Source organism: Ovis canadensis, chromosome 22, assembly GCF_042477335.2.
Source record: "Ovis canadensis isolate MfBH-ARS-UI-01 breed Bighorn chromosome 22, ARS-UI_OviCan_v2, whole genome shotgun sequence".
Classification (NCBI taxonomy): domain Eukaryota; kingdom Metazoa; phylum Chordata; class Mammalia; order Artiodactyla; family Bovidae; genus Ovis; species Ovis canadensis.
Window position 1 is genome coordinate 37,717,602 of NC_091266.1, and position 27,528 is coordinate 37,745,129.

The following is a 27,528-nucleotide window of genomic DNA, read 5'->3' on the forward strand; positions in this document are numbered from 1 at the left end:
TGTTGTGGGAATATGTTTTGGCAATTGCTCTGAAAGATTGAAAATGAAAAAAAAGTCAAATGTTCAAATGTCTTTTATTTCATATCATGAAACATATTTTGAAGTCTTTCCTTTGCTCTTTCCATTCTTCTCCAGTTGTTAAATGTCACTCATTGTAAGTTCAATTTTACTCTCATTCTTGAATTTTTACATAGTAATATTTTATGTATTTTTTAATATAAAAATGTTGAAACTAATCTTAGAAAACAGTGGATTAAAGTTAGCATACTTACAGACAAAGCATCAATGTAGTGATAGTAACATTCTTATTGGTAAGAGAAGATCCAAAATATCAGTTTAGAAAAACTATACACTTAACACAACAACTGCATTTTGCAGTCTGATCTGAAATCTAATAACTTCTGTGAATTTGAGCAAGTTATTTTGATCACTTCTGCTTAAAAAAAAAAAAAGCAGATGCTACATCCAAACTAAGCTTTTTCTGGATAAATTAAGAAGACAATTACCCACATATTCCAGAGATAAATGTCTTTTGTCCCTTGATGCTCCAAGGGTTATTAAAGTTTTACCTGCAGATAACCAAGACTTCCAGAAGTTACAAGTCATTTACTTCATGCACTGCAGCTAAGAGGCCTGTGCTGCTGCCCCATAGGATTATTTCTTGCTGCATTTAACATGCATTAACAAGCATTTGGAAGGAGTTGAATTTCTTCGAGAAAGCTGAGTTGGCTTCTTGAGATCCTATCCCAAAAGCCTTGTATTTTCTTAATCCAGGTTTTAGATGTAGCTTCTCAAAGGCTTTCTTCAGGAGCAAGTTTTACCAAGTCATTGAGACCTTTTTATTGGACAAAAAAAAAAAAAAAAAGTAAGGATTAGTGCACAAAAAGGAGGAGGATAGTTTTTTCTTCTTTATTTTAAATTAACTGTATTTTCCTGTGTCCTTTTTAATTGCATTTTAAGTGTGTCTCTGTGTTTCTCTCTGGCAGCCAGTGCCTCTTGTCATTCCCTATCGTTTATTGGTAGAAATTAGCTTTCTGATGCTAAAATAAAGGGAGGATATGAGGGGGAAGTCAGGGAGAAGACTCTTAGTTAAAACTTTCTCCATCACAGAAATTTTATTTTGGTACTATTAACATTATTTAACATCCAGATAAGCAACCTCTATCTGAGGAAGTTTACAGAAAGAGCAACAAGATTCCAGACAGTTGAACTTTATTACTCTGCCTGAAACATTAAGTAGGGATTTAGAAAAATAGTTTTTCATCCCGTCTCCCTCTTCATTTTTATTGTGTGGGAGAGGACCTTTTTGCCTGACAGGCATATTGTTTCTCTTAGGGCAGGTGAACTTGGTAATGCTAAGCCCCTTTTGCATTTGGTTTTATTTATTCCTTTTCTCCTCAACTCTCTTCATCTCATCCCTACTTTCCGTCTCTCCCTCCATCTCTTCCCTAGCCCCTCATCTCTTTCCCCTTAGCCATTTCTTCCTACCCTTGTCTAACCTTTCCTTTTCTTTCCTGTCTCTCTTCTACCCACTCTCTACCCATCCCCAGTCACTTTCATTCCTCTCCTTTCTCACCTTTCCTCTCTTCCTTGCTTGCTCTGTCTCCCTCCTTCCCTTCCCTTTCTTCTCACCCTTCCCCATCCTTCTCACTCCTCCTCACCCCCTCCCTCCTCTCTCCTCCTCTTTCTCCTCTCCCCTGCTTCCCACACTTCCAGTCACTTAAAATTCTATATCTTATGGGATCAGATCTTGACCTCTCTGAGGTGTTCAGCAAAGGAGATAAATTTTGCCTATTCTAATTGATTTGATGTTATAGACAAAGAATTCTCTAGGTGACATAGAAACACTCTCTCAATCAAATAATGCATTAATAATTTTTTTAGACCAAAAAGATACATACCCACCAAAATGTGCATATTGTTTATTTGTTGATGATGGAAATTACGGGCCATTTTTATGTTCTCTGTGCTTCTGTATTCATATTTTCTAAAGTTTGTTATAAATGCTGCTTTAAAAAAAAAAATCAGTCTTTCTTTGCTTGACCCCAATAATCCTTATTTAAAGAAAGTAAAAACCAAAAAAAAAAAGGAATCAAATTTGATCCTCTGCTGAATGTGAATTTGCCGTTTTAATGTCAGTCTTCCTTTCAACTTTCAAAATGGTGGCCCCTTGATTGCAACATGTAGCCTTTAGCTCTTGGTGATAACATATCAGATAATGGATTTTAAAAACTATCTCACAAGTTAGGCTTAAACTCATAAGTCCTATAAGACCTTTTGTGCCTTTCTCTACTTTTCCCAGAATTTAGTTCATATTTTGTTTTATTGGTAATATTTCTGTAATGTGAGGGTGGTCAGCATAATAGACTTAGTGATTTACATACAGATTTGTTTTCAGTTTTGAGGGATAGAGGGTCTGACATTGATGAGCAGGTATTCTATCATTGTTACACCTCATTGTTATACCTTGTCTATTTTCCTTGCTACTGTTGGCTTAAAATTCATACTGTACTAGGCCATGGTACCAATTTGTTCATTTAAATGTTAAAATTCCAAATTCAGATTCAAATTTGACCAAAAGGAGAAAAAAAAAATCCAGACTGTTTGCTTCTCAATTGGCTAGCTGAGGTATGGAAGGTGAATAATGTAAGTCTAGATGAAGTGCTCTAGACAGTTATGCATTTCCTAGCTATAGTATACTTGTTTCAGAAAGGGTTAAATGGTGTAGTTAGTAAATGGTTTTCTAGCTGCAGGGGTTTTTGAGAAGAGATCTAAGAATTCTACAGTTAATTGGATTCTTCAGGCATGGACTTATGGTCATTGAAAAAAATTTGAGTGAGTGAAATTCTCTCGCTTTGCTCCTAGATATAGTTCATACAGTGTTTTATTATTTTTTAAGGATTTCATGCCTATTTGTGCTGGTTGAACATTTTATATGATAAACATGACATTTTAAAAGATTTTACACAGTATATTCCCTTGCTTTGCCCTTCTCCCTATTTTTTTCTTCTTCCCTCATTTCCCCGAGTCTGCATCACTGGTGCTTTTTCTCATTTTTCCCCATCTTGTGAGCAAAGTTTTAACAGTATGTAGAAAGTTAACTGCCTGGAGTCTTTTAAATATAAGTAACACGCAACCAGTAATAAGCTGTCGGTTGTTGTGGGGTTTTTTTGTTTTTTTTGTTTTTTTTTTGCTGCCTGCAAAGAAACATAAACACAGCGCTCATTTCTGGCAGGTTTTTACTGTCAGAGTTTCTCCTATTATATTTATCTTACAATTTGCCAGGGGGTGAAGTTATTAAGTTTTAGCAGCAGCCATCGATCAAGTTCACAAGTTAACACGATAAAGGCTCTGTGCCGCTCCGATCCGGGGAAATGATGATCCTCACTCGGTAATTAACTAAATGAGAAAGTTAAATCTTACTTGAGAGCTGGGAGAGATGAAAGAGAGGTGTTTGTCAGTTTCTCAGTGGAAATTAGAAGCAGTTTTCTGCAATTCCCTAAGCTGCTGCTCTGTCATATTTTACATAAGCACTGGGAAAACGTCTTGTAATTAGTGCTGTCATGGAGGATTTTTTTTTTTTTTTTTTTTGCTGAAGGATGTTGGAATAATTCATTAGATTATCAAGAAAGGCTTGTGTCCTGAAATGATTAGCACAGTGAAATTTAAACCATTAACGATAACAAGTTTAGAGCTTGCTGCAGTGCAGAGGCACCCGGGGTATGTCTGTGCCTATTTCAATCATTTCTTATAATTAAACATTATGTCCTTTTTTCCCCCTCATCACTAAGACCCATCCAAAAATCCTTTTAAGGTGGCACTATCTACATCAGTGGGTTTACCAGCCTTGGAGGTGTGCATAGTTAGTAGCTATAGTAATGCAGCAGTAAATTAAACTGCTGTGAGCTTCTTGGTTTAGAACAAAAGAACCTATCACCCTGGAAGCTATGAAGTTCCATGAGAGAAACCACTGCAGAAACAAGAGCCCCTGTTTGAAACCTAAAAATGTCAAGTGACTATCCTATCCCTTTAACTTCCTCAGAAATCCGGAAATAATAAAAATGGCTTTGTTGTGGTTCTGGTAAATTTTTTTATATGGCTTTTCCTGTAATTAATAGGGAAAAAAAAGACTGCTAAGTGTCCAGTCTTTAATCATATACTGGGGCATTTATGAGTTCATTTTCTGGTGAGTTTTATTTAAAAGAATTGGAGTGATTGCAAGCTTTTCTTGTTGGTTATTAGAAACCAGTCAAATTCATAATGTGAACTTTCCTTCTGCTGACAAATCTGCCCCTTCCTGTCTTCCATGTTCACTAATCAGATCTGACATATTTATGAGTTCACCCAATATGTAATCATATTTAGTAGAAGCTGTTACAATATTAATGGAATAATCCTACTGAGAAATGTGATGTTTACTCCTGTTGAAATGTTTGTCCCATTCTGTACCTGTAGTCACCATTTTCTTTTCATTTGCACTCTTACCCCTTGCCCCAAAAGATAGTAGACTACTTCTTTGGTCACTGAAAGTTATAGAGATTTTTTTTTTAAGTGGAAGTGTTAAAAGTGATGGTTCTACTTTTGAGCATTTGTTATCTTTTACTCTGCATGTTCAATTTATGGCCAAATTCTCTCCGTTTCTCTTGAAACTCTCTTGATAAAAGATGCTCAAGTGCCAGAGAGCTCTACCAAGCCTTCTAAGAGTCCCTTTCTGTTTTCTACCCTAGCTCTTTGTAAATTCTAGAACTGTTCTGGATCTCTCTGTTGTCACCATCTCCATCCTTAGGTATACTTACTTATTCTTTCAGTCCTAATCAAAATGTAGACAATATCATTTCCTCTTAATTTAACCAAGAGAGTATTGACTTTTTTAAGAGCTGTTTTTACAGAGAAATCAAGGGAAAACAATAAGAAAAAGAACTTTAAACCAAAGTTTTTATATCCTTATTTAACTAAAGCCTGGCAGTAGTCAATAGAGAATAGTATAGACCTTAAAAAAAAAATCCTCCCCCCCCCCACCATCCCTTGCAAAACTCTTGAATTTATTTTATTTTTTTCTTGTTTCTTCTGCCTACAAGGAGCAAGAACCCTGGTTTTGTTCCTATCCAGGTTGATGTACCAGATTAAATATTTGAAGGATTGGCCCTACTGAAGAAGTAAATCACTGTACTGAAGTAAATGAGTATTATAACCCAGATTTATCATTCTCAACAGGGCTTTTCTCCTTCTTCCTCTCTTGTAAGGGTAAAATAACTTTCTTCTAAGCACTTCCTAATCTGCCTTTTCTAACCTTAGCCATGACTGCTTCTTGCCTTGATTATGTTATCAGCTCCAACTGGTCTTCCTTCCTCTGCTTTCAACTTGCTCTTCTTATTCTCTCCTCACTGCCCTAGATGCCCTGCCCCCTTCTCTGTGTGATACCTAGTGTATTTCTAAAGGGTAAATCAGATGATGCCAAATTTAACTACCTCAAAACTGCCAGGGGCTCTCCTTTACACTTAACAAGAAGTCCAAACTCCTTACCTGTGACCCAGAAGTCCTTATATGATCTGGCCCCAGGTCACCTCACTAACCTCATTTCCCACCACTTTCTCCCTCATTCAGTTTGCCCCATCCATACCAGCTGCCTTTCTTTTTTTCATTTGAACACACCATTGACTTGTTCTTCCTTCTGTCGGGAAGGTTTTTTCCCTATATCTTAGTAAGGCTTGACTCTGATCTTTCAGGTCACAGTTCAGACATTACCTACTTCAGTGTCATTGCATAAACACCTCAGTTAGGGTATTTTTTGTTACCTTGTTTTGTTTTCTTCACAATACTAACTGGTTTCAAGATTAAAATATTTATGACACATTCTCCCTCTACTTCTTGCCAGAGAAAGTAAAGAAAAATTTTGTCTACCTGTTCACTGGTTTCGCTAGCACCTAGAAAAGTGCCCAGCACAGACCAGTCACCCAATAAATGGTTGTTAAAATTACAGTTATTGGGGGGTAAAGGAGGAAAGGGATAAATTGCAAGATTGGGATTGATACATGCATACTACTATATATAAAATAGATTACTAATAAGGACCTAACCATATAGCACAGGGAACTCTAGTCAGTACTCTGTAATATATGGGGAATATGTGGGGGAAAAAAATCTAAAAAAAAGTGAGTGTGTGTGTGTGTGTGTGTGTGTATAGCAGATTAACTTTGGTAAACACTTGAAACTAATACAACATTATAAATCAACTGTACCCCAGTAAAAATTAGATAACCCAGGGTGGCACAGGGCAGGCCAACCTAGGCCAAGCCATCACTATGATCCCACCAGGGTAGATCTGTGTCCTCTCCCTGTATATGTGGTAGGGGTTTATGTGGGATGGGTCTGCCTCAAGTAGGAGCAGACTGATAAGAAGTCTAGTGGGCCAATTATGTCCACACCCCAGTTCAAGCTGGCTGGGTGGAATGTAGACAGCCCAGGCAGTGCCCTTCTACCTGAGGTTTATCCCAAGTCCTTCAGATGTATGTCTTACCTCCTGGGTGCATATCTGAGCAGACACAGGTCTGTACCTGACCTGAGAGCAGAAGATCAAGTGGACATAAGCAGTGATAAGATGGTGCCCTGGCAGGGCTCTGATGCCTCTGGGCAGGGCCAGCTGCTACACTGTCATTGCAGAGCCCCAGCCCAGAGATCCGTGAGGAGCTGCTTGATGGGGACACCCAATCCATCTGCCCAAGTGGGGGGCCCATGCACCATACTGCCACCAAGGGCCAGCACAGGCGCCTGTTGAATGTGGCCGCTGAGGGTTCCCCAGAATCAGGGCCCAGAGGTGAACAGGAAAGGCCTTGGGCCGGGACACCACCCAGGCTACTCCCCAGGGTCCTGTCCTGGGCTCACAGAGAGCATAACACATCTGCTCCCACGTGTAACACTGTGTCAGCCTTCCCTTGAGTCAGCTGGAAGGCCTGGAGCCCACTGAGGCAGAGCCTGAAGCTCCGGCAGGAGACCCACTGGGCAGATGATGATTTCCCACTTGGGCAGGGAAAACCCAGCTGCTCCTGCAGGAGACCCAGAGCCAGGTCAGACCCCTGGGGGCAAAACAGGCTCTTCAACCACCATCGCTGTCGCTTCTGATCTACACCATGAACTGGCTACCCCACCCAAAACTGACTTTCCTTCCTCAGTCTTTGTGTTTGGTATGTTGTAGTTTTATCTTTTTCTTCCCCATTATTTACAGCACTCTGTTCTTTATGTTTTAAGTGTAAAGCAATAAATTTTAAACATTTTCCGTTTTTTTTTTTAAAAGGTTGTAGATTGATAACTCTGAAGTTCCAGCCTTAGTCAAAATTCTTGTTCTATCCCTCTTAGGCTATAGCCTGAACCCAAGCACAACTGTTGCCTACTTTATACTTATCTTCATTCATTCATCATCTTAATCATTATATCCCTCCCTCACTCCACCCCCCAACCCAGGGTTTCAATGCCAGAGTCTTTCCTTGGAGCCCTTCTGAAGACCAAACCGAATCCTCAAATATCATTTGCATCTCTTTAGTCGTCAATGTTATTCTCTTTATCTAGTCCTTGCACCTGCAATTCCAAATGTTGTCCTATTACTGGAACATTTTATTTTCTCTACTTAACATATACCCTTCCTTGTGATTAAAGCAGGGTTTATATACAACTAAAAACATCTGTCATCTTACCATTAAGTTCAGCCAGTCTGTGCTGCATCTCCCAACATACACACAGTGCAGTTAGCAAAGTCAGCACATTTAGTGTTGCCGAGGCAGTGGTTAGGCTAGTTGGTATCTGCAAGTGTGTATTTTTCCTTCCTGGCCCAGGCAGAAGCTTCAGAGAAATTCATGGTAATTTTGAAAGTGATGCTTTAATATATTTTCAGGGAAGGAAATGTTAGCCCTTGGCCTTTGAGGACTAAGCTGAGAAGAGTCATATAAATACTTAAGTCCTTTCATTTTGTGTGCTTGTCACCTGACAGCTTCTTTCTTTCTTTCTTTTGGAGATAACTGTTCATTGTAAACAGAATAGCAGAACAGGAGATGTGCAGGGTTGGCAGAAAGTTAGTGTTACCATTAAACTGAGATTGTTTGTCAGCTTTCCTAGACGTTTGAACAGTAGTGGTTGAGTCATCAGGCTTTTGCTGGGAAAGCCAAATCAATTCTATTGCCACAAGTAACCATTACCCTCTCTCCCACTCTAATATACAACCTTTTGATTTTTTAATAATTGAACTTTTTCACTGTACCCTGGTGGATTCTCTGAGGTTCCCAAATTGAAATTTTGCTGCATTTACTTTAGGCATTAGTAGAAAAATCTGTAAGGGAGAGTGATAGAGAAAGGAAGCTTGATAACAAAGGCCTTTATCTCCAGAATTCTCTACAAATATAATACCTTTGTTATGAATTAAGTTAATATTACAATGGCATTTATCCTTAGGAATACCCTATACTTAGAAGTTTAAAAGTCTATTTTCATTTTAAATAATCAGTTTTATGAATTTTGGTGAATGTATACACCTGTGTAACAGTCAATCTATAGAACATTTTCATTCCATCCAAAACTTTACTGGTGCCGTTACCCAATAAATCCCATCCCCACATCTAGTCCCAAGCAACCACTGTTCTGTTTTTATCATTATAAATTAGTTTGTTATTCCTAGAGTTTCATATAAGTAGAAACATAAAGTATATACTCTTTTTGTGTCTTATTTCTTTCATTCAGCATGTTTTTGAGATACATCCTTGTCATTTGGTATATCTGTAGTTTGCTCCTTTTATCATTGAGTACTGTTCCTTTGTCCCCTTCATGGATCACGGCCTTGTCCTGGTGAAGGGGCTTGCATAATTCAGTGAAACTATGAGCCACGCCATGCAGGGACACCCGAGACTGATGGGTCAGAGTGAAGAGTTGTGACAAAACATTTCCTCTGGAGGAGGAAATGGCAACCCCACTCCAGTATTCTTGCCTGGAGAACCCCATGGGCAGCACAAAAAGGCAAAAAGATATGACACCAGAAGATGAGCCCCCCAGGAAAGGTGTCCAATATGTTACTGGGGAAGAGCAGAGGGCAATTATTAATAGCTCCAGATGACGTGGCTGGATGAAAACGGAAATGATGCTCAGTTGTGGATGTATATGGTGGTAGAGGTATCTGGTGGTAAAAGTAAAGTCCGATGCTGTAAAGAGCAGTATCGCAAAGGAACCTGGAAGGTTAGGTCCATGAATCAAGGTAAATTGGACGTGGTCAAGCAGGAGATGGCAAGATTGAACACTGACATCTTTAGGAATCAGTGAACTATAATGAAAGCTGAATGCCGAAGAATTGATGCTTTTGAACTGTGGTTTTGGAGAAGACTCTTGAGAGTCCCTTGGACTGCAAGGAGATCAAACTAGTCAATCCTAAAGGAAATCAGTCCTGAATATTAATTGAAAGGATTGATGCTGAAGCTGAAGCTTCAGTACTTGGGCCACCTGATGCAAAGAGCTGACTCATTAGAAAAGACCCTGATGCTGGGAAAGATTGAAGGCAGGAGGAGGAGGGGACAACAGAGGACGAGATGGTTGGATGGCATCACCGACTCAATGGACATGGGTTTGAGCAAGCTCTGGGAGTTGGTGACAGACAGGGCAGCCTGGCGTGCTGCAGTCCATGGGGTCACAGAGAGTCGGACACAACTAAGCAACTGAACTGAACTGAACTGAGCTTTAATGGATGGAAATGGGCAAATTTAATTCAGATGACCAGTATATCTATTACTGTGGGCAAGAATCTTTTAGAAGAAATGGAGTAACCCTCATAGTCAACAAAAGAGTCTGAAATGCAGTACTTGGGTGCAGCCACAAAAGTGACAGAATGATCTCAGAGTTGTTTCCAAGACAAACCATTCAACATTATAGTAATCCTCAAGTCTATACCCCAGCCACTGATGCTGAAGAAACTGAAGCTGACTGAGTCTATGAAGACATAGAACACTGTCTAGAACTAACACACACACACAAAATAAGATGTCCTTTTGATCCCTGGGGATTGGAATGTAAAAGTAGGAAGTCAAGAGATACCCAGAGTAACAGGCAAGTTAGGCCTTGGAGTACAAAATGAAGCAGGGCAAAGGCCAACAGAGTTTTGTGAAGAGAACATACTGGTTAGAGCAAATACCCTTTTCCAACAGCAAAAGAGATGCCTGTACACATGGACGTCAGTAGAGTTAGTACCAAAATCAGAATGATTATATTCTTTGCAGCAGAAGATGGAGAAGCTCTATACAGTCAGCAAAAACAATACCTGGAACTGACTGTGACTCAGATCATGAGCTCCTTCCTGCAGAATTCAGGCTTAAATTGAAGGAAGTAGGGAAAACCACTAAGCCTTTCAGGTATGACCTAAAGTAAATCCTTTATGATTATACAGTGGAGGTGATGAATAGATTCATGGGATTAGATATGGTACACAGAGTGCCTGAAGAACTGTGGACGAAGGTTCATAATATTGTACAGGAGGCAGTGACCAAAACTATCCCAGACAAAAAGAAGTGCAAGAAAGCAAAGTGGTTGTCTCAGGAGGCTTTAAAAATAGCTGGGGAAAGTAGAGAAGTAAAAGGCAAGAGAAAGAGAAAGATACACTCAACTGAATACAGAGTTCCAGAGAGTAGCAGGGAGAGATAAGAAGGACTTCTTAAATGAATAATGCAAAGAAATAGAGGAAAACAGTAGAATAGAAAAGACTATAGATCTCTTTGAGAAAATTGGAGGTGTCAAGGGAACATTTCATGCAAGAATAGGCATGATAAAGATAGAAATGGTAAGGACCTAACAGAAACAGAAGACATTAAGAACAGGTAGTAAGAATACACAGAACTATACAAAGGTCTTAATGGCCCAGGTAACCACAGTTGTGTAGTCACTTACCTAGAACTGGACATCCTGGATTGTGAAGTCAAGTGGGCTGTGGGAAGCATTACTATGAGCAAAGCTAGCGGAGGTGACAGAATTCTAGCTGAGCTATTTAAGATCCTAAAAGATGATGCTGTTGAAGTGTTGTACTTTTATGTCAACAACTTTGGAAAACTCAGCAGTGGCCATAGGACTGGAAAAGGTCAGTTTTCATTCCAATCCCAAAGAAGGGCATTGCCAGAGAATGTTGGCAGAGAATTGTGTGGCATTACCACACAGTTGCTCTCATTTCACATGCTAGCAATGTCATGCTGAAAATTCTTCAAGCTAGGCTTCAACAGTATGTGAACCAAGAACTTCCAGATATTCAAGCTGGATTTAGAAAAGGCAGAGGGACCAGAGATCAAATTTCCAACATTTGTTGGATAATAGAAAAAGCAAGGGAATTCCAGAAAAACATCTGCTTCATTTACTACACTAAAGCCTTTGACTGTGTGGATCACAACAAACTATGGAAAATTCTTTAAGAGATAGGGATACTAGACCACCTTACTTGCCTTCTGAGAAACTTGTATGAGGTCAAGAAGCAAGAGTTAGAACCACTCTTTGCCACATCAACTGTGAGAATGAAGACCATTCTCAGCAATCAGACTGTCGACATCCCAGAAAATGTTGACATTACCTTGAAGGGACGGACAGTTATTGTGAAGGGCCCCAGCGGCACCCTGCAGAGGGACTTCAATCACATCAGTTTAGAGCTCAGTCTCCTTGGAAAGAAAAAGAAGAGGCTCCATGTTGACAAACGGTGGGGTAACAGAAAGGACCTGGCCACTGTTCGCACAATCTGTAGTTGCGTACAGAACATGATCAAGGGTGTTGCACTGGGCTTCCATTACAAGATGAGGTTGGTGTATGCCCACTTCCCCATCGACCTTGTTCAGGAGAATGGTTCTCTTTTGGAAATCCAAAATTTAGGGGGTGAAAAATACATACGCAGGGTTTGAATGAGGTCAGGGGTTGCCTATTCAGTATCTCAAGCCCAGAAAGATGAGTTGATTCTTGAAGGAAATGACATTGAACTTGTGTCAAATTCAGCTGCTTTGATTCAGCAAGCCACCACAGTTAAAAACAAGGATATCAGAAAATTTTTGGATGGTATCTATGTTTCTGAAAAAGGAACAGTTCAGCAGGCTGATGAATAAGATCTCAGTTATCCTGCTGCAGAAACCACAAGATGGGAGATGGTTCTGTGGACTCAGTTGTGATATTTTAAAGAGGCAATAAAAATTCTTGATTTGAAAAAAAAAAAAAAAAAGAGTTAGAACCAGACATGGAACAACTGACTGGTTTCAAATTGGGAAAAGAGGACATCAAAGCTGTATATTGTCACCCTACTTATTTAACTTATATGCAGAGTACATCATGTGAAGTGCCAGGCTAGATGAAGCTCAAGCTAGAATCAAGATTGACGGGAGAAAGAGCAATAACTTCAGATATGCAGATGATACCACCCTAATGGCAGAAAGCGAAGAGGACCTAAAGAGCCTCTTGATGAAGGTGAAAAAAGAAAGTGAAAAAGCAGGCTTAAAACTCAGCATTCAGAATACTGGCATCCAGTCCCATCACTTTCTGGTGAATAGATGGGAAAACAATGGAAATAGTAACAGAGTTTTATTTTCTTGGGCTTCAAAATCACTGCAGATAGTGACTGCAACTATGAAATTAGAAGATGCTTGCTCCTTGGAAGAAAAGCTGTGAGAAACCTAGACAATGTATTAAAAAGCAGAGACATTACTTTGCTGACAAAGGTCCATATCATCAAAGTTACTGTTTTTCCGGTAGTCATGTACAGATGTGAGAGTTGGACCATAAAGAAGGCAGAGCACTGAAGAATTGATGCTTTTAAACTGTAATGTTGGAGAAGACTCTTGAGAGTCCCTTGGATAGCAGAGATCAAACCAGTCAGTCCTAAAGGAATCCACCCTGAATATTCATTGGAAGGACCGATGCTGAAGCTGATGCAAAGAGCCGACTCCTTGGAAAAGACCCTGATGCTGGGATAGGTTGAAGGCAGGAGGAGAAGGGGACAACAGAGGATGAGATGGTTGGATGGCATCACTGATTCAATGGACATTCAGTTCAGTTCAGTCGATCAGTCGTGTCTGACTCTTTGCGACATGAGTTAGAGCAAACTCCAGGAGACAGTGAAGGACAGGGAAGCTTGCTCCAGTTCATGGGGTTGCAAAGAGTTGGACACAACTGAGCGACTGAACAGCAGCAGCAGCAACACGTATGTTGTCAGATTTATTCCTGAGAATTACACGTTTTTTGATGCTACTGTAAATTGTATAGGCAGTTTTTTTTAATATATATATTTTAATGAAATTAGTATAGTGGCTACCCTTCGAGGGCTAGTGACTTGAAAAAAGGAGCACAAGGCAGAGTTTGTGACCAAGGCACTAGTTACACAGTATGCTCACCTTGTGGAAATTCATCAAGCTATATACTTAAGATTATGTACTTTTATGTATATTATATATTATACTTCATTAAAAATTAAAATAGAAAAGATATACTACCCAGTGAAATAGAATGATATATTTTCAAAAAAGAGAAAGAAAGCATAACTCCAGCAGTGTCATAAATTCATGAAGAGTGTCTGTTTACTGAGCACTTTACTCTGTGCCATGTGGTAAGCTAAGCATACTTTTCTTAGATTATTTTGATCTTCACAAAATCCCAGTGGAATAGATTCTGTAATTAGCCCCATTTTACGGATGAGTGAAACAGAGACTCAGAGAAAAATCAAGTTATTTATTTTATGTTACATAACTGGTAATTGAGGAGCTAAATTGAAGCCAGGTCTTTCTACTCTAAGACCAGTGCTCTTAAAATAATGTGGTATGGTATAGTGGTAAAGGGTAACTCATTTGAAGTAATAATGGGTCTAAGGTGTATGTCTTTCTGCCTGCAGTGAAATACTCTGTTTTAAGGGGTGGTGACTAGAGTGTATTACCAGTGGACAGTTTGCAAATACATGAACTCTCAGTTTATGCTTCATTTCTAATAGTGTTTTAACTCCCATTTATGATTGAGTCATTGAAAGTATGAGAAAGTCTTGACTGAACTTTAACTCCTGCAGTGGGATAATCAATTTGTGAAAATCTTCAACACTTGTATCTGTTAATAGTCTAATAGCCACTGATCAAAGCATGAATCCCATTATTTTAGTAATATCTGGTTTGTTTACAGTATAAACAGAACACTTTCATTACCTTTCTGATTATTGTTCTCTGTGACTGACATTTCTGGTCTTTATCCAGGATACAGTACTCTGGCATCCAACTCCAGTCTGTTTCTCCCTTTAAAAGACAAATATATAAAAGATGATGAGAAGTTTTGGTTGTTGGAATGAGAAGTGGTGTTTGGTCAAGCTTGCAAACCCACCTGTTTATTAGCTTTCAAACTCTTACTCCATATTTCACAAGTTTTCCTTTTCCGAGATGCACACGAATAGCCTACACAAAACAGCCCAGAAGTCCCCCAATGCCTGTTTCCAACAAGGTTCTTATTAATCATTTTTGGTCTTATATCATAGATGAAAATGGTATTTATGCTAGAAAACATCCAGCTCTGTCTATACCAGGGCTTGCTGTTCATAGTGTCTGTTCCTTCTGTATAAATAGAATGGCTCATGCCATTCCTTTTTTTTTTTTTTTCATTCCTTTTTAAAAAAAATTTTTTTTCTGTTTATTTGGCTGGGCTGGGCCTTAGTTGTGGCACTCAAAGATGTTTAATCTTTGTTGCAGTGTATAGTATCTTTAGTTGTGGCATGGGAACTCTTAGTTGCAACATGTAGTATCTAGTTCCCTGACCAGAGATCCAACCTGGGCCCCTTGCATTGGGAATGTGGAGTCTTAACCACTTAACCACCAGGGAAATCCTGCTAATGCCATTCTTGAAAATATAGAACTATCACAGTATTGTTAACTGGCTGCATCCCAATTAAAAAAAATTTTTTTTAATAAATAAATTTAAAAATAAAACAGATGCTACAGGAGATGTTTATTTAAGCACAGACAGACAGCTTCTAGAATCTGTGGTGGTTCTTTGTGGTTATTAAAATGTATCAGTAATATAATCTAGACCCCCCCAAAAAGGAAATATACTTTCATCTATGTATTGAGAATCATTTGTAAAGAGGCCTATGTGTAGGAGTTAACCTGTAGAAATTAAACCAAGGCTGTGCCTTTAATAGCAGAAGTTGATTATCCAAATTTGGTACAGTTTGATGGCACATTCAATATGGCAAGAACTCCATAGTAACTCAGGTCTTCTTGCCACATTGGGACTTCTTCAGACAAATATGCCAAAGATCCATCAAGTTAGTTTGAAAAGTATAAGTATCTAGCTGTACCTGCCACTTTGTGGTTATCCTCTAAAGAAAATCAACTTTCTTTAGAGTAGCAAAATTTTCAGTTGATTTCTGAATCTTCTCCTAGTGTTCCCCAGCTTCAAACTTGAATATAACCTTTGTCTCTCCCCCCACCCCAACCTCATACCCTATATGTCCAGTTGATCAGCAAATTCACTTGACTCTGCCTTCAAAATATGCATTGAATCCCAGTTATTTCTCACCACATCTATAGCTACCACATAGTCCATAGTCCAAAAGATTGTTGTCTCTTCTGTGGATTACTGTGAAGTAGCCAGGTAATTAATTAGTCTCCTGATTTCTATTCATGTCCTCTACAGCCTGTTCTCCACATAGCAATGATCCTTTTAAAAGATTTCAGATCATATAATGCTCAGGCTTCTAGGTGCTTCTCCATGTGATCTCTTCCTGCATAGCTTCTCATCCTCTCCAGGAGAGAAGCCGCAGTTTTTTACATAATGGCTCAAGGGTCTAAGGCAGAGTAAGCAGAAGTTGCCTAAGCCCAGAAGTCCCAGAATGTTACTTTCTCCTCATTCTTTTAGTCAAAGCCCAGACTCAAAGGCTGAGACAAACTACTGAGGAAAAACAGAATTCATGTTCAGGGAGGGAGGGAGTCCTTTGTAACCAAATTGTTACATTGTGTTTTTTTTAAGTGCTACATAACAAATTACCACAAACTTAACAATTTAAAATAATACCTGTTCATTAGCTCACTGTTCTCTAGGTCAGAAATCTGATATAGCAAGACTGGGTTCTCTGCTCGGAGTATCACAAGGCTGAAAGCAATGTGTTGGTCTGAGTTGAGTTCTCATTTAGGGAAAGAAATCTCAGCTCGTTGATGGCAAATTCAGCTCCTTGCCTTTGTAGGATTGAGGTCACCATTTTCTTATATTTTTAGCTTGCTATACCTACTATAATGTGAGTTATTGGTGGTAGAAACTATGTTATTTTTGTTAAGTGTTGTATTCCTAGCACCTGGGACAGTGTTTAGAACATTATAGATGCTCAATTAACATTTATTGAATGAACCAGTTAATATTAAAGACTTTATGGCATATAATTTTGATGACAACAGGATTTGGGAGGAGTGGGGAAAAGAAAAGGGTATATTGAGCATTGATGTTATTTAAGCTTTATCTCTAAAGGTACCGGGGTCTCAAATTATTCATTGGCTTTTCTTTGCATGGAGGATTTCTTACTTAACTATTAAAAAATAAGTTGTGAGTAAGTAATTGTATAAATGCACACTAACAGGTATATACAAGAAAAAGCCAATTAGCTTTTTTGCTTGCTAGTCATAACATGCTTTCATTGGTTTTCATCTGTATATCTCCAAATAATGTTTTCCTATGAACTTTTGGAAATGGATGCCTTGTCATCCAACAGTATTCCTGATTTGCCAATTTACTGTGGTTATTTCTGTGGCTTTTTCCATATAATTGCTGTTTGCAAACATCCAGTTACTAATAAAATAACAGAGTGAGTTCCATCAAACAGACAAACATAACATAGCATGCCAGACTGGAAAATCATATAATTTCCCTTATTTCAATACTGACTGTTATATGTTTCTTTCAATCCACCTCTTCTGCAGACAAAACTTGCCAATGGCACGTCCAGTATGATTGTGCCCAAGCAGCGGAAACTCTCAGCAAGCTATGAGAAGGAGAAGGAACTGTGTGTCAAATATTTTGAGCAGTGGTCAGAATCCGATCAAGTGGAATTTGTGGAACATCTTATATCCCAAATGTGTCATTACCAACATGGGCACATAAACTCATATCTTAAACCTATGTTGCAGAGGGATTTCATAACTGCTCTGCCAGGTATGTGTACAGGTGTTTGTAAGGCGTTAATTTGCCTGAAAGATGTTACACTAGTAATCATACTGAATCTTCAGTTCTGTTTCTATTTAAAAAATCTTTGTTGGCTTGATTTTTATGAACTATTTTAATAGTACCTTCTTGGGATATAAGTACAAAAAAATCCAACTCTTAAAAGAGACTCCTTTTTCCCCTCTCTTCTCCCTGTCTCTATTCACCCTATTTTTACTCACATGTAGGTTTAAATAACATCTTTTCTGAGGTATTATCTGGTTTGAGATGTGTCTTTTATAGTGTCTTAGTTTTAAGGTATGTTAACATATTTGAATTTCTTTGGGAATTTATCAACAGAATATTTACTTTGTATGAATGAATAAGAAGCATTTTTTATCGAATATTTTAGAAAGAAGTGTATCTCAGGAGCCTTGTTGTGATATTAAGTATGTAAATTCCAGGCTTTACAATCTCACTGCTTAGTAACTAAATAGCTGTTATAAACTATTGCATATTTTTTATTGTATGTTTTTTAAAATGTATTTGTGCATACACACACACACACACTTTTGAAAGTGCTGTGGTTGTTTCACTGAATGCTTAATGGTGATCTGGGATACTCCGTGGGCATCAGTATTTGGGGAAAATGATGTATCAGGAAAATATAAGGTTCTCACCCATGTTAAAAGTCTGTTTTTTTAAAAAAGTAGTACAAAAATGAGTGAATTTCTAAAATATAGTCGTATCTTTTTTTTCAGATGTTTCCTGATTATAGCACTTACTGGAAATTTAGAAAATTCAAAAATGTTTAAAAAGTAAAAACATTTTCCAGAACCCTGCCATTCAGAGAGAACTACTAGTGTGTTCTTAATATTTTTCCTAGGTGTATATATTTCCCTCATAAGTGTTTGCAACATTTTTATTCTTACTATATTCTCTTAATGTGTTTTCCTAAGTGTTGGTTCTTTTAAAAAACAAATTTTTATAGTCATGTATATTATTTATGATGGTTGAAACACATATTATTTAAACCCTTTACTGAGCAGTTCAGTTCAGTCACTCAGTCGTGTCCAACTCTTTTCGACCCTATGAACCACAGCACGCCAGGCCTCCCTGTCCGTCACCAACTCCCGCAGTCCACCCAAACCCATGTCCATTGAGTTGGTGATGCCATCCAACTATCTCATCCTCTGTTGTCCACTTCTCCTCCTTCCCTCAATCCTTCCCAGCATCAGGGTCTTTTCCAATGAGTCAGCTCTTTGCATCAGGTGGCCAAAGTGTTGGAGTATCAGTTTCAACATCAGTCCTTCCAATGAACACCCAGGACTAATATCCTTTAGGATGGACTGGTTGGATCTCCTTGCAGTCCAAGGGATTCTCAAGAGTCTTCTCCAACACCACAGTTCAAAAGCATCATTCTTCTGCGCTTAGCTTTCTTTATAGTCCAACTCTCACATCCATACATAACCACTGGAAAAACCAATAGCCTTGACTAGACGGACCTTTGTTGGCAAAGTAATGTTTCTACTTTTTAATATGCTGTGTAGGTTGGTCATAACTTTCCTTCCAAGGAGTAAGTGTCTTTTAATTTCATGGCTGCAATCACCATCTGCAGTGATCTTGGAACCCAGAAAAATAAAGTCAGCCACTGTTTCCATTGTTTCCCCATCTATTTGCCATGAAGTGATGGGACCGGATGCCATGATCTTAAGCCAACTTTTTCACTCTCCTCTTTCACTTTCATCAAGAGGCTTTTTAGTTCCTCTTCACTTTCTGCCATAAGGGTGGTGTCATCTGCATATCTGAGGTTATTGATATTTCTCCTGGCAATCTTGATTCCAGCTTGTACTTCTTCCAGCCCGGCGTTTCTCATGATGTACTCTGCATAGAAGTTAAGTAAGCAGGGTAACAATATACAGCCTCAACGTACTCCTTTTCCAATTTGGAACCAGTCTGTTGTTCCATGTCCAGTTCTAACTGTTGCTTCCTAACCTGCATACAGATTTCTCAAGAGGCAGGTCAGATAGTCTGGAATTCCCATCTCTTTCAGAATTTTCCACAGTTTATAGTGATCCACACAGTCAAAGGCTTTGGCATAGTCAATAAAGCAGAAAGAGATGTTTTTCTGGAACTCTCTTGCTTTTTCCATGATCCAGCAGATTTTGGCATTTTGATCTCTGGTTCCTCTGCCTTTTCTAAAACCAGCTTGAACATCTGGAAGTTCACGGTTCACGTATTGCTGAAGCCTGGCTTGGAGAATTTTGAGCATTACTTTACTAGCATGTGAGATGAGTGCAATTCTGTGGTAGTTTGAGCATTCTTTGGGATTGGAATGAAAACTGACCTTTTCCAGTCCTGTGGCCACTGCTGACTTTTCCAAATTTGCTGGCATATAGAGTGCAGCACTTTCACAGCATCATCTTCCAGGATTTGAAATAGCTCAATTGGAATTCCATCACCTCCACTAGCTTTGTTCGTAGTGATGCTTTTAATGCCTACTTGATTTCGCATTCCAGGATGTCTGGCTCTAGGTGAGTGATCATACCATCATGATCATCCGGGTCTTGAAGATCTTTTTTGTACAGTTCTTTTTTTATTCCTGCCTCCACTTCTTAATATCTTCTGCTTCTTTTAGGTCCCTACCATTTCTGTCCTTTATTGAGCCCATCTTTGCGTAAAATATTCCCTTGGTATCTCTAATTTTCTTGAAGAGATCTCTAGTGTTTCCCATTCTGTTGTTTTCCTCTGTTTCTTTGCATTGATCCCTAAGGAAGGCTTTTTTATCTCTTCTTGCTATTCTTTGCAACTCTGCATTCAAATGGGTATATCTTTCCTTTTCTCCTTTGCTTTTTGCTTCTCTTCTTTTCACAGCAATTTGTAAGGCCTCCTCAGACAGCCATTTTGCTTTTTTGCATTTCTTTTTCTTAAGAATGGTCTTGATTCCTGTCTCCTGTACAATGTCACGAACCTCCGTCCATAGTTCATCAGGCACTCTATCAGATCTAGTCCCTGAAATCTGTTTCTCACTTCCACTGTATAGTCATAAGGGATCTGATTTAGATCATACCCGAATAGTTTAGTGGTTTTCCCTACTTTCTTCAATTTCAGTCTGAATTTGGCAATAAGGAGTTCATGGTCTGAGCCACAGTCAGCTCCTGGTCTTGTTTTTGCTGACTGTATAGAGCTTCTCCATCTTTGGCTGCAAAGAATATAATCAATCTGATTTCAGAGCATTTAGGTAGTTTAAAATGTTTTTTCCATTATAAACTATGCTGTGGTGGTATTCTTGCCTGGAGAATCCCAGGGACAGAGGAGCCTAGTGGGCTGCTGTCTATGGGATCGCACAGTGTTAGACATAACTGAAGCAACTTAGCATCCATGCATGCATTGGAGAAGGAAATGGCAACCCACTCCAGTATTCTTGCCTGGAGAATCCCAGGGACAGAGAAGCGTGGTGGGCTGCCGTCTATGGGGTCGCACAAAGTCAGACGTGACTGAGGCGACCTAGCAGCCACAGCAGCAGTAGTGGACATTCTTATTCATCTTTTGGGCATCCTAGAAAAAAAAATACCAGAAGTGGGATTCCTATATTAAAGAACTATGAACATTTTTAAGGCTTCTAATACATGTGCTAAACTATCCTCTAAGAAAACTATACCAACTTAAACCCTCTCTCAAACTGCATTTTACCACTTTGTTTAATCTTTGCCAATTATATCTTTTTAAAAATTTGTTTTTCCAAAATTGGAATTTAAATTGCCCTTTAAAACAAAAGAAATGCCTATTTATATCTTTGAAATAAACATTTTTAAGTTGAATTTGTACTTACATCTTCTGTTAAGTAGAATAGATTTCTGCCCATTCTTCACTCATTGGATTTTATTTTAGCCATAGGCAAGCAGTTTTCTTTGTGCAATCTGTGTGTACCTCATTATTGTGCTCTCCCCAATCACTGAGACATGTTACAATCTCTAGCATATACCACTAAGAATTGAACAGGAGATGATTAGACTTGTGTATTCTTTGCCTAATACTGATCTCTGATGTATATCTGCTGACCACTTTATAAGATACTAAATCATCAGTCTAATGCTTTATGGGCACTTTAGCTTATGAACCTACACCATCTGGCTACATTTAGTAAACCAAACTACTTCAAAAAATGCCTGTAATCCATTAATGTAATGGGTTTGTTTGGAGTGTTAGGTGAAATTACTTCCAAAGACTTATTACAGGGACATAGTGAAAGATCAGGAGCAATTTGATGCTAGCCACTAAAAACACAGGAATGCATTTTGGGAACTTCTGATAGTATAGAAAAGTTCAATAAATTGAACCATTACTGTATTATGTATGATGAACTAATTATTATATCTTTAATTGACTTATAGTCATGTTTCTTTAATAAGAATTAGGTGATGAATGCCTCCATCTGCTTGTGCTTAAATATGAACATGTGATGCCAGCCAAACAAGATCCATTTAATGCTTTCTTTTCCAAATCTGTTGAAGAATGTGACTGACATCCATATAATTTTTATAATTAAAATAATGTTTAAGCACATTTAGATTGTTGCTAATGGCATCCAAATGTATCTTTGTATGATTCAGGGGAAGGAAACAAAATGAAATGTGATATTATCTCTCTTGCTTGTTAAGTTTGTGCCTAAGGTAATCAGAGTATCACAGAATCTTTCTGCACTATATAAGTCTTTAGCAAATCTCTGATATGTTACCTTAAAGAGAAATGACTTTGAATATTTTTTCTCTCACTGTGAATTAGAACAGCAGCCAAAAGTTCTATTAATATGAACATCCTATTTTATGGGATCTGTTCTTCTGAGGCCCCAGTATAGATTTGGGTAATAGAGAATTTTAATTGGGAAGCCCACCCAGTTTACACAATCCAAGATCTGCTTCCCCTGTTTTTCTCTGTATATCCTACAAAAACCGTCTCTGAAATTTCTAAGTTGTCTATTGGTCTGGGATTTTTTTTTTTTTTTTTTGGGCCAACTGTCATTTAGGCTTTATAGCAGCAACTGTTCTCAAATATACTTTTTAAACATCTAAAATTAAACTCGAACTTGGATATACCTCTCGGTCATTCCTCTTGGGATGTTCCTATACCAACCTGTATTTTCTTTTTCTCTCCTTTCTGCATGCCCAGAATTCTATAGTCCAGAACATTCTGACTTAGTGCCTCTCCCACAGTACATTTAAAGGATATTTCTTTTACTGAACAGCTTTGGAACTGCAGCAGTAATAGAAACAGAATGAGAAATGGACCTAATATAAAGAATTGGGGTAGAGATGGGGGGGTCTGAATCACAGAGTTTGAGATACCATCCATAGAACATCCCCTAGTGCTGAAATCCATATAGATAGATGTGAATTGTTTTCTGGAATCCTTTTTATTTTTAATGTCTTGGGGGGTTTGCTGGTTGTTAGTTTTCACTTCCTTATCTAAAGGAAGATGGAAAATACTGTTCATTTCTGTAACCTTATAGAAAAATTATTGACACTCATTTTAGCCAAGTCTGTTTGAAAAAGAAACTGGACCACACTAGGGACAGTGATGTGCCTTCATAGCAGAATAAATGCTGTTCCTGTTTAAAGGACTTTCTGTTTAAAAAAAAAAAAATCATTCACCACCATCCATGTCTTTTTTTTTCTTTGCCTCCTCTCCCCACCAAAAGCTCGGGGTTTAGATCACATTGCTGAGAACATCCTGTCATACTTGGATGCCAGATCACTATGTGCTGCTGAACTTGTGTGCAAAGAATGGTACCGAGTGACATCTGATGGCATGTTATGGAAGAAGCTCATCGAAAGGATGGTCAGGACAGATTCTCTGTGGAGAGGCCTGGCAGAACGAAGAGGCTGGTGAGCCTTTTAACATTCTTACTCTTTAGAGAGCTACAGGATCTGGCCTTTCACTCTACGGAATACAGTATTATTGGGAACCAGCAAGACCACTTATCTTTTGATACACTGATTTTGCTCTTTTATAGCAAAAAGTGTTAAATAGTTGTTCATGTACTTGGCAGTTTTTCTTTTGACCAGTCACTCATAAGTGATATAATAATGTGTTAATGCTGCTTTGCAAGAAACGATTAAAAAAAAAAACTACCAGCTCTCCTCTTTGACTGTTTTCTTTTTCAGATTTTTTTGCCTTTAGCCTTTGCCTGTGGTATTCTATCAACTTTGTAATCAAAATTATTTTTATGCCCAACTAGAATAAGAACTCAAGCCTTCAGAAAGAGAAGAAATTGGAATTTAGTATAAATCATTGTTTCTTTTTAAGACTCTTAAATTTTCTCAAGATTTTTTACTGCTTAATCCTGAATCCTGTAAGACATTATGTAGTTACCAGCCTGAGAGCAACAGAATTCCCCAGTTTTGTTCTTGTTCTTTTAATGTAATGGTACCATTTCTTTAGAACTTCTGGAAGATGTCTTCTATATATAATTTTCTCTTGGATGATTCTCTATAATGTCATTTTTAAAAAGTTGGGTGTGAATACTTCATAAATAAAATAAAGGTGGTGACATATTAACTATTTTAGTTGATAGTGATGCACCAGCAGGCATGTGTATGCTCAGTGATATCCTGAGCAATTAATTTCATGAGTTGTTTATCTTGGATCATGAAGAGATACAGAACAGTTAAGAATGGAGAATCAGCTTTTCTTAACAATTTTTCATAAAAGTATAGTTGGCTCCCTTTTTTTGCATCTTTTAAATTCATTAATGTACAATAAATATAATGACCTCCAAATATTATACCAAGTAATTCAAGAGATTTCTGTCATTCTGGCTATTAGAAGGTTTTAAAATTTCTCCCAAATTCAATTAAATTAGGAGGCAAATACCAGGGAATTTTTGGCTATAAAAAATTGCATAAATGAAAATATATTATTATTTCTCCTTCCCAAGTATGTTTCTCTTACTTTCACTTATTTCACTGTATGGAAGAATGGAAACCTTATCTTTGATAACTTAATTCATACTTTGGAAATAAACTATATTGTATAATAAAGTAAAAGACTATATAGGTATATGCCATTCAAAGTCTATCATTTTTTTAAGCATGTCAGGACTAGCCTTAGAAAGGAACCAGTTGCTTACTTGGGAAAATTTTAGGGCAACTAGGAATATTCCTCTACCCTTCGAGGGGTGGGGGAAAGAAAAGAAAATCTTCTCCAAATAACTTCTGACCCAAAATTTCACTTGTAGAGATGCATTCTCATAGCTTATAAAGGTTTTGTTCCCTGTTAAAATGTACTTTGTTCCCATTTGGACTGTAAATGACAATAAACTTTTATCAGATGTTGAGACTTTACAGTCTCTTTTTGAAGTCAGGGAGAGTAAGAAGTAGATGGGCAAATCTTGACAGATATGTATGAAAATACCAAAGATAAAAAGCTTCAGAATTATGCTTAGGGTTAATTAAACCCTAAAAGAGGGTTTAAACCCTTAAAGAGGGTTAAAGATCTCTTATGTTAGTTACACAGAAGAAAAAAAAAAGATCATTGAACAGGTGGCTTCTTGGCCTTTTAAAAGGGTATGTAAATGAAGGTATAGCTGAGAAATAATTTAGGATCAGCACTAATTATCACTCTTTCTCCTATCTCTTCAACCACAGAAACCCATTCCTACTCTTTTGAGTATCCTTTAGAGTTCTGACTGTATTCCTTTGTCTTTGGCCATATATATCACCTTAGCTTGATATAGATCCCTGAGATTTCAAATATTTGTTCACCCCATGAAGACTGCCTCTATTATCCCCTTGACAGTATGTGGCTGCTGATGTTTACGTGTTGCCTTTCTTCTTGTGTTAGTAGTTCTTCCTCACTTTAAAAAACAATAGTCTGAAAAAAAAAACAACAATAGTCTCTAATCACTTTTTCATTTTTCTCTTGCAAGTTGTCTTACTAAGCCTCCTTTGTCAATAAAGCCTTTCTGTTATATTGCCTCTCCCCAAATGCTGTCTTTGAAAACTTCTTCCATTTCCTTCAACCAAAAATAAATAAATACAGTTTTCTAAAAAAGCTTTGAGTTTAATTTCTACTCTACAGTTGTATTTTATATCTAGATAAATTTGACAGTCTCCCCCTAGGACGTGAACTCTTATTTTCTCTCTTGAATAATACTGAAGATGCTCTCTCCGCTTAGTAATGGTAACTCTTAAAAGTGTAATAAAAGACCACTTGGGATAAGTCCATTTTCTTAATCAGCAGATCACATTTTATGATAACATTCTGAATTTAATATTTAGCATTTATCATGTTCTCACACTCTTAAAAGTACTAGGCATTTCACATAGAAGTGGTCCCTGTTGTCAGAGAGCTTCCATCGTGAAAGGTTTTGACTTATAAAATAGATATAGACTGAACAACCAGTTTTCAACATTTAGCCATCCTTTTTTGTAGCACCTTTAACTTGAAGAAAGTCAGATGCTTTAGCATGGCAAGATAAATACAGTGGGATAGAAAATGAGATCAGAGGTTTACAGGATTTCTCTTTCCTGAGAATGTAGAGGAGTTTCATCGTATATTAAAAAAAAATCCTGGGGTCCCTGTATGCAATTGCCAGAGGCTAAAAAGAAAATAAGAATGAGGAATGGTGAGCTTTGAGAGACAATACAGTAGTTAAGAGTGTGACCTCTGAAGTCAGACTTAGATTCAAATCCTAGGTCTTCTCATTAGCTGTGTGACCTTGGACAAGTTGCTTAGCTTCCCTGACATTTGATTTCTTCACCTGCCAAATGAATATAGTTATTCTTAACCTCATTAAAGGATGTCGACATTGAAACTATTAAATTGTAATTATTAACCAGATTTTGGGGGGGGGGCGGGGGGCCCTTGCTATGGCGGCTTATGGGATCTTAGTTCCCTGCCCAGGGATTGAACCTGGGCACCTGGTAGTGGAAGCGCTGAGTCCTAACCACTAGACCACCAAGGAGTTCCCTAATAACCAGATTTAGGACCTCTTCATTCAAAATTTGTTTGCCTACAATGTATTTATAGAATAATTATTGTTTAGAAAACTGTATCTTTAAGCCCTAATTATTTCCAAATGTGTCTTGTTTATCCCTTTCTTTGTTTTGGTGTATCATGCTTCTTGCTCCTATTATAGTCCCTTTAAAAAGACAGTTATTTTAGCCTCTCTGCTGTGGATTTCCCTTTCTGTATCAACACAGAAGTCAGAGCCAGCTAGCTTCCTGATAGGAAATTTTCTCAACTAATTTTCAAGGTGTATAATAGGAAGAGGGCAGGGGAGAAGTGCTCCTGGAGACATTGAACAATTAATTATATTGTAATGCAGCTATAGAGGGAGGCGTGGATGACTGGCCCAGAGAAAACATGATTTCTCTGGTGCCAGGATTACACTCAGAGGCATTTCTGCCTGTCTCCACTTTGCAAGGCACAGTGCCAGTGAGAACAGCAGTTAGTACACCCATAGTGGGGTTTACTAGCTTCCACACCGTGTTTGGTGGGTTCTTAACTTCAGGATGAGGAATTAAATTTTTTACCCAGCAGGAAGTGATTGCCATTTACTGATTTTTTTTTTGTAGCAAAGATCTAGCTTGGGATATGAGTATTCCAGAGATGTGCTGTCATAAGGAAGGAGATGCTAACAAATGTTGCTCACTGGAGTCAAGGAAAGGCAATAAAATCCATGTATGTATGTACATAGCCAGGAACACACCTGTGAAAGTCGATTTTGTGCCTTAGACTTGACAGCACAGTGCTCTCAGGCATTTTTTTTTTTCTGCTTTCATACTTGCTGCTGGACACTCCTGTGATCCCTTTGTTTTCTCTTGAAATTGCTCCTTTTAAAGCATTCCAGCAGCCTGGGTGCCTGAGTCACCAATACACCTTTCTGCATATAACTGGAGACTAGTAAAAGTTAACTCTGTGACACAGGCATTCCTGCTGCCCACAATGCTAGGCTCCACTACACTGGCACAGCTTTACTCAATGAAGGGAAGTCTGTGGGGCATGTGCCTAGTTCAGTGTTTGTAGTTATCACCACTAACAAAATTTTCATAAGGTAAGGCCAGTAAGCCTGTCTCTACAGAGGCCTGATAGTCAGTAGATGAATTGTGACTATAAACATTCCATTTGTCTATTGACATAATATTCCTGAAGGCCTGACACTCTGATGTCCTACACTAGAAATCATCATGTTTTACCCAAAAGCAAATCATTGTTGGCAGAATTCCTTTAGCCCAGAAAGTTGCTCATTAACATGGGAGCAACTTTCAGGGAGTTGCTCCTGAAATCGAGTTTAGCTTCACACTTCTCCAGCCTAGTTATGGAGATTATATGGAATGGTAATTGTGAAAATGCTTTGAAGAAATAGGAAGTACCTTGTAAATG

At 38.1% G+C, this 27,528-nt stretch overlaps 1 protein-coding gene and 1 pseudogene across 14 annotated transcripts in view; both read left to right on the forward strand.

Annotated features, from left to right (window-relative positions):
• BTRC (beta-transducin repeat containing E3 ubiquitin protein ligase) overlaps positions 1-27,528 on the forward strand; it is a 182,163-nt gene that overhangs the window by 136,720 nt on the left and 17,915 nt on the right. For all 14 annotated transcript variants that reach the window (XM_069566931.1, XM_069566933.1, XM_069566934.1 and 11 more), the window contains 2 exons: positions 16,923-17,154; positions 22,841-23,027. In XM_069566931.1, the coding sequence (XP_069423032.1) occupies positions 16,923-17,154; positions 22,841-23,027 (419 nt within the window). The remainder of the gene's footprint in view (positions 1-16,922; positions 17,155-22,840; positions 23,028-27,528) is intronic.
• LOC138427504 (large ribosomal subunit protein uL6 pseudogene) lies at positions 11,520-12,208 on the forward strand (annotated as a pseudogene).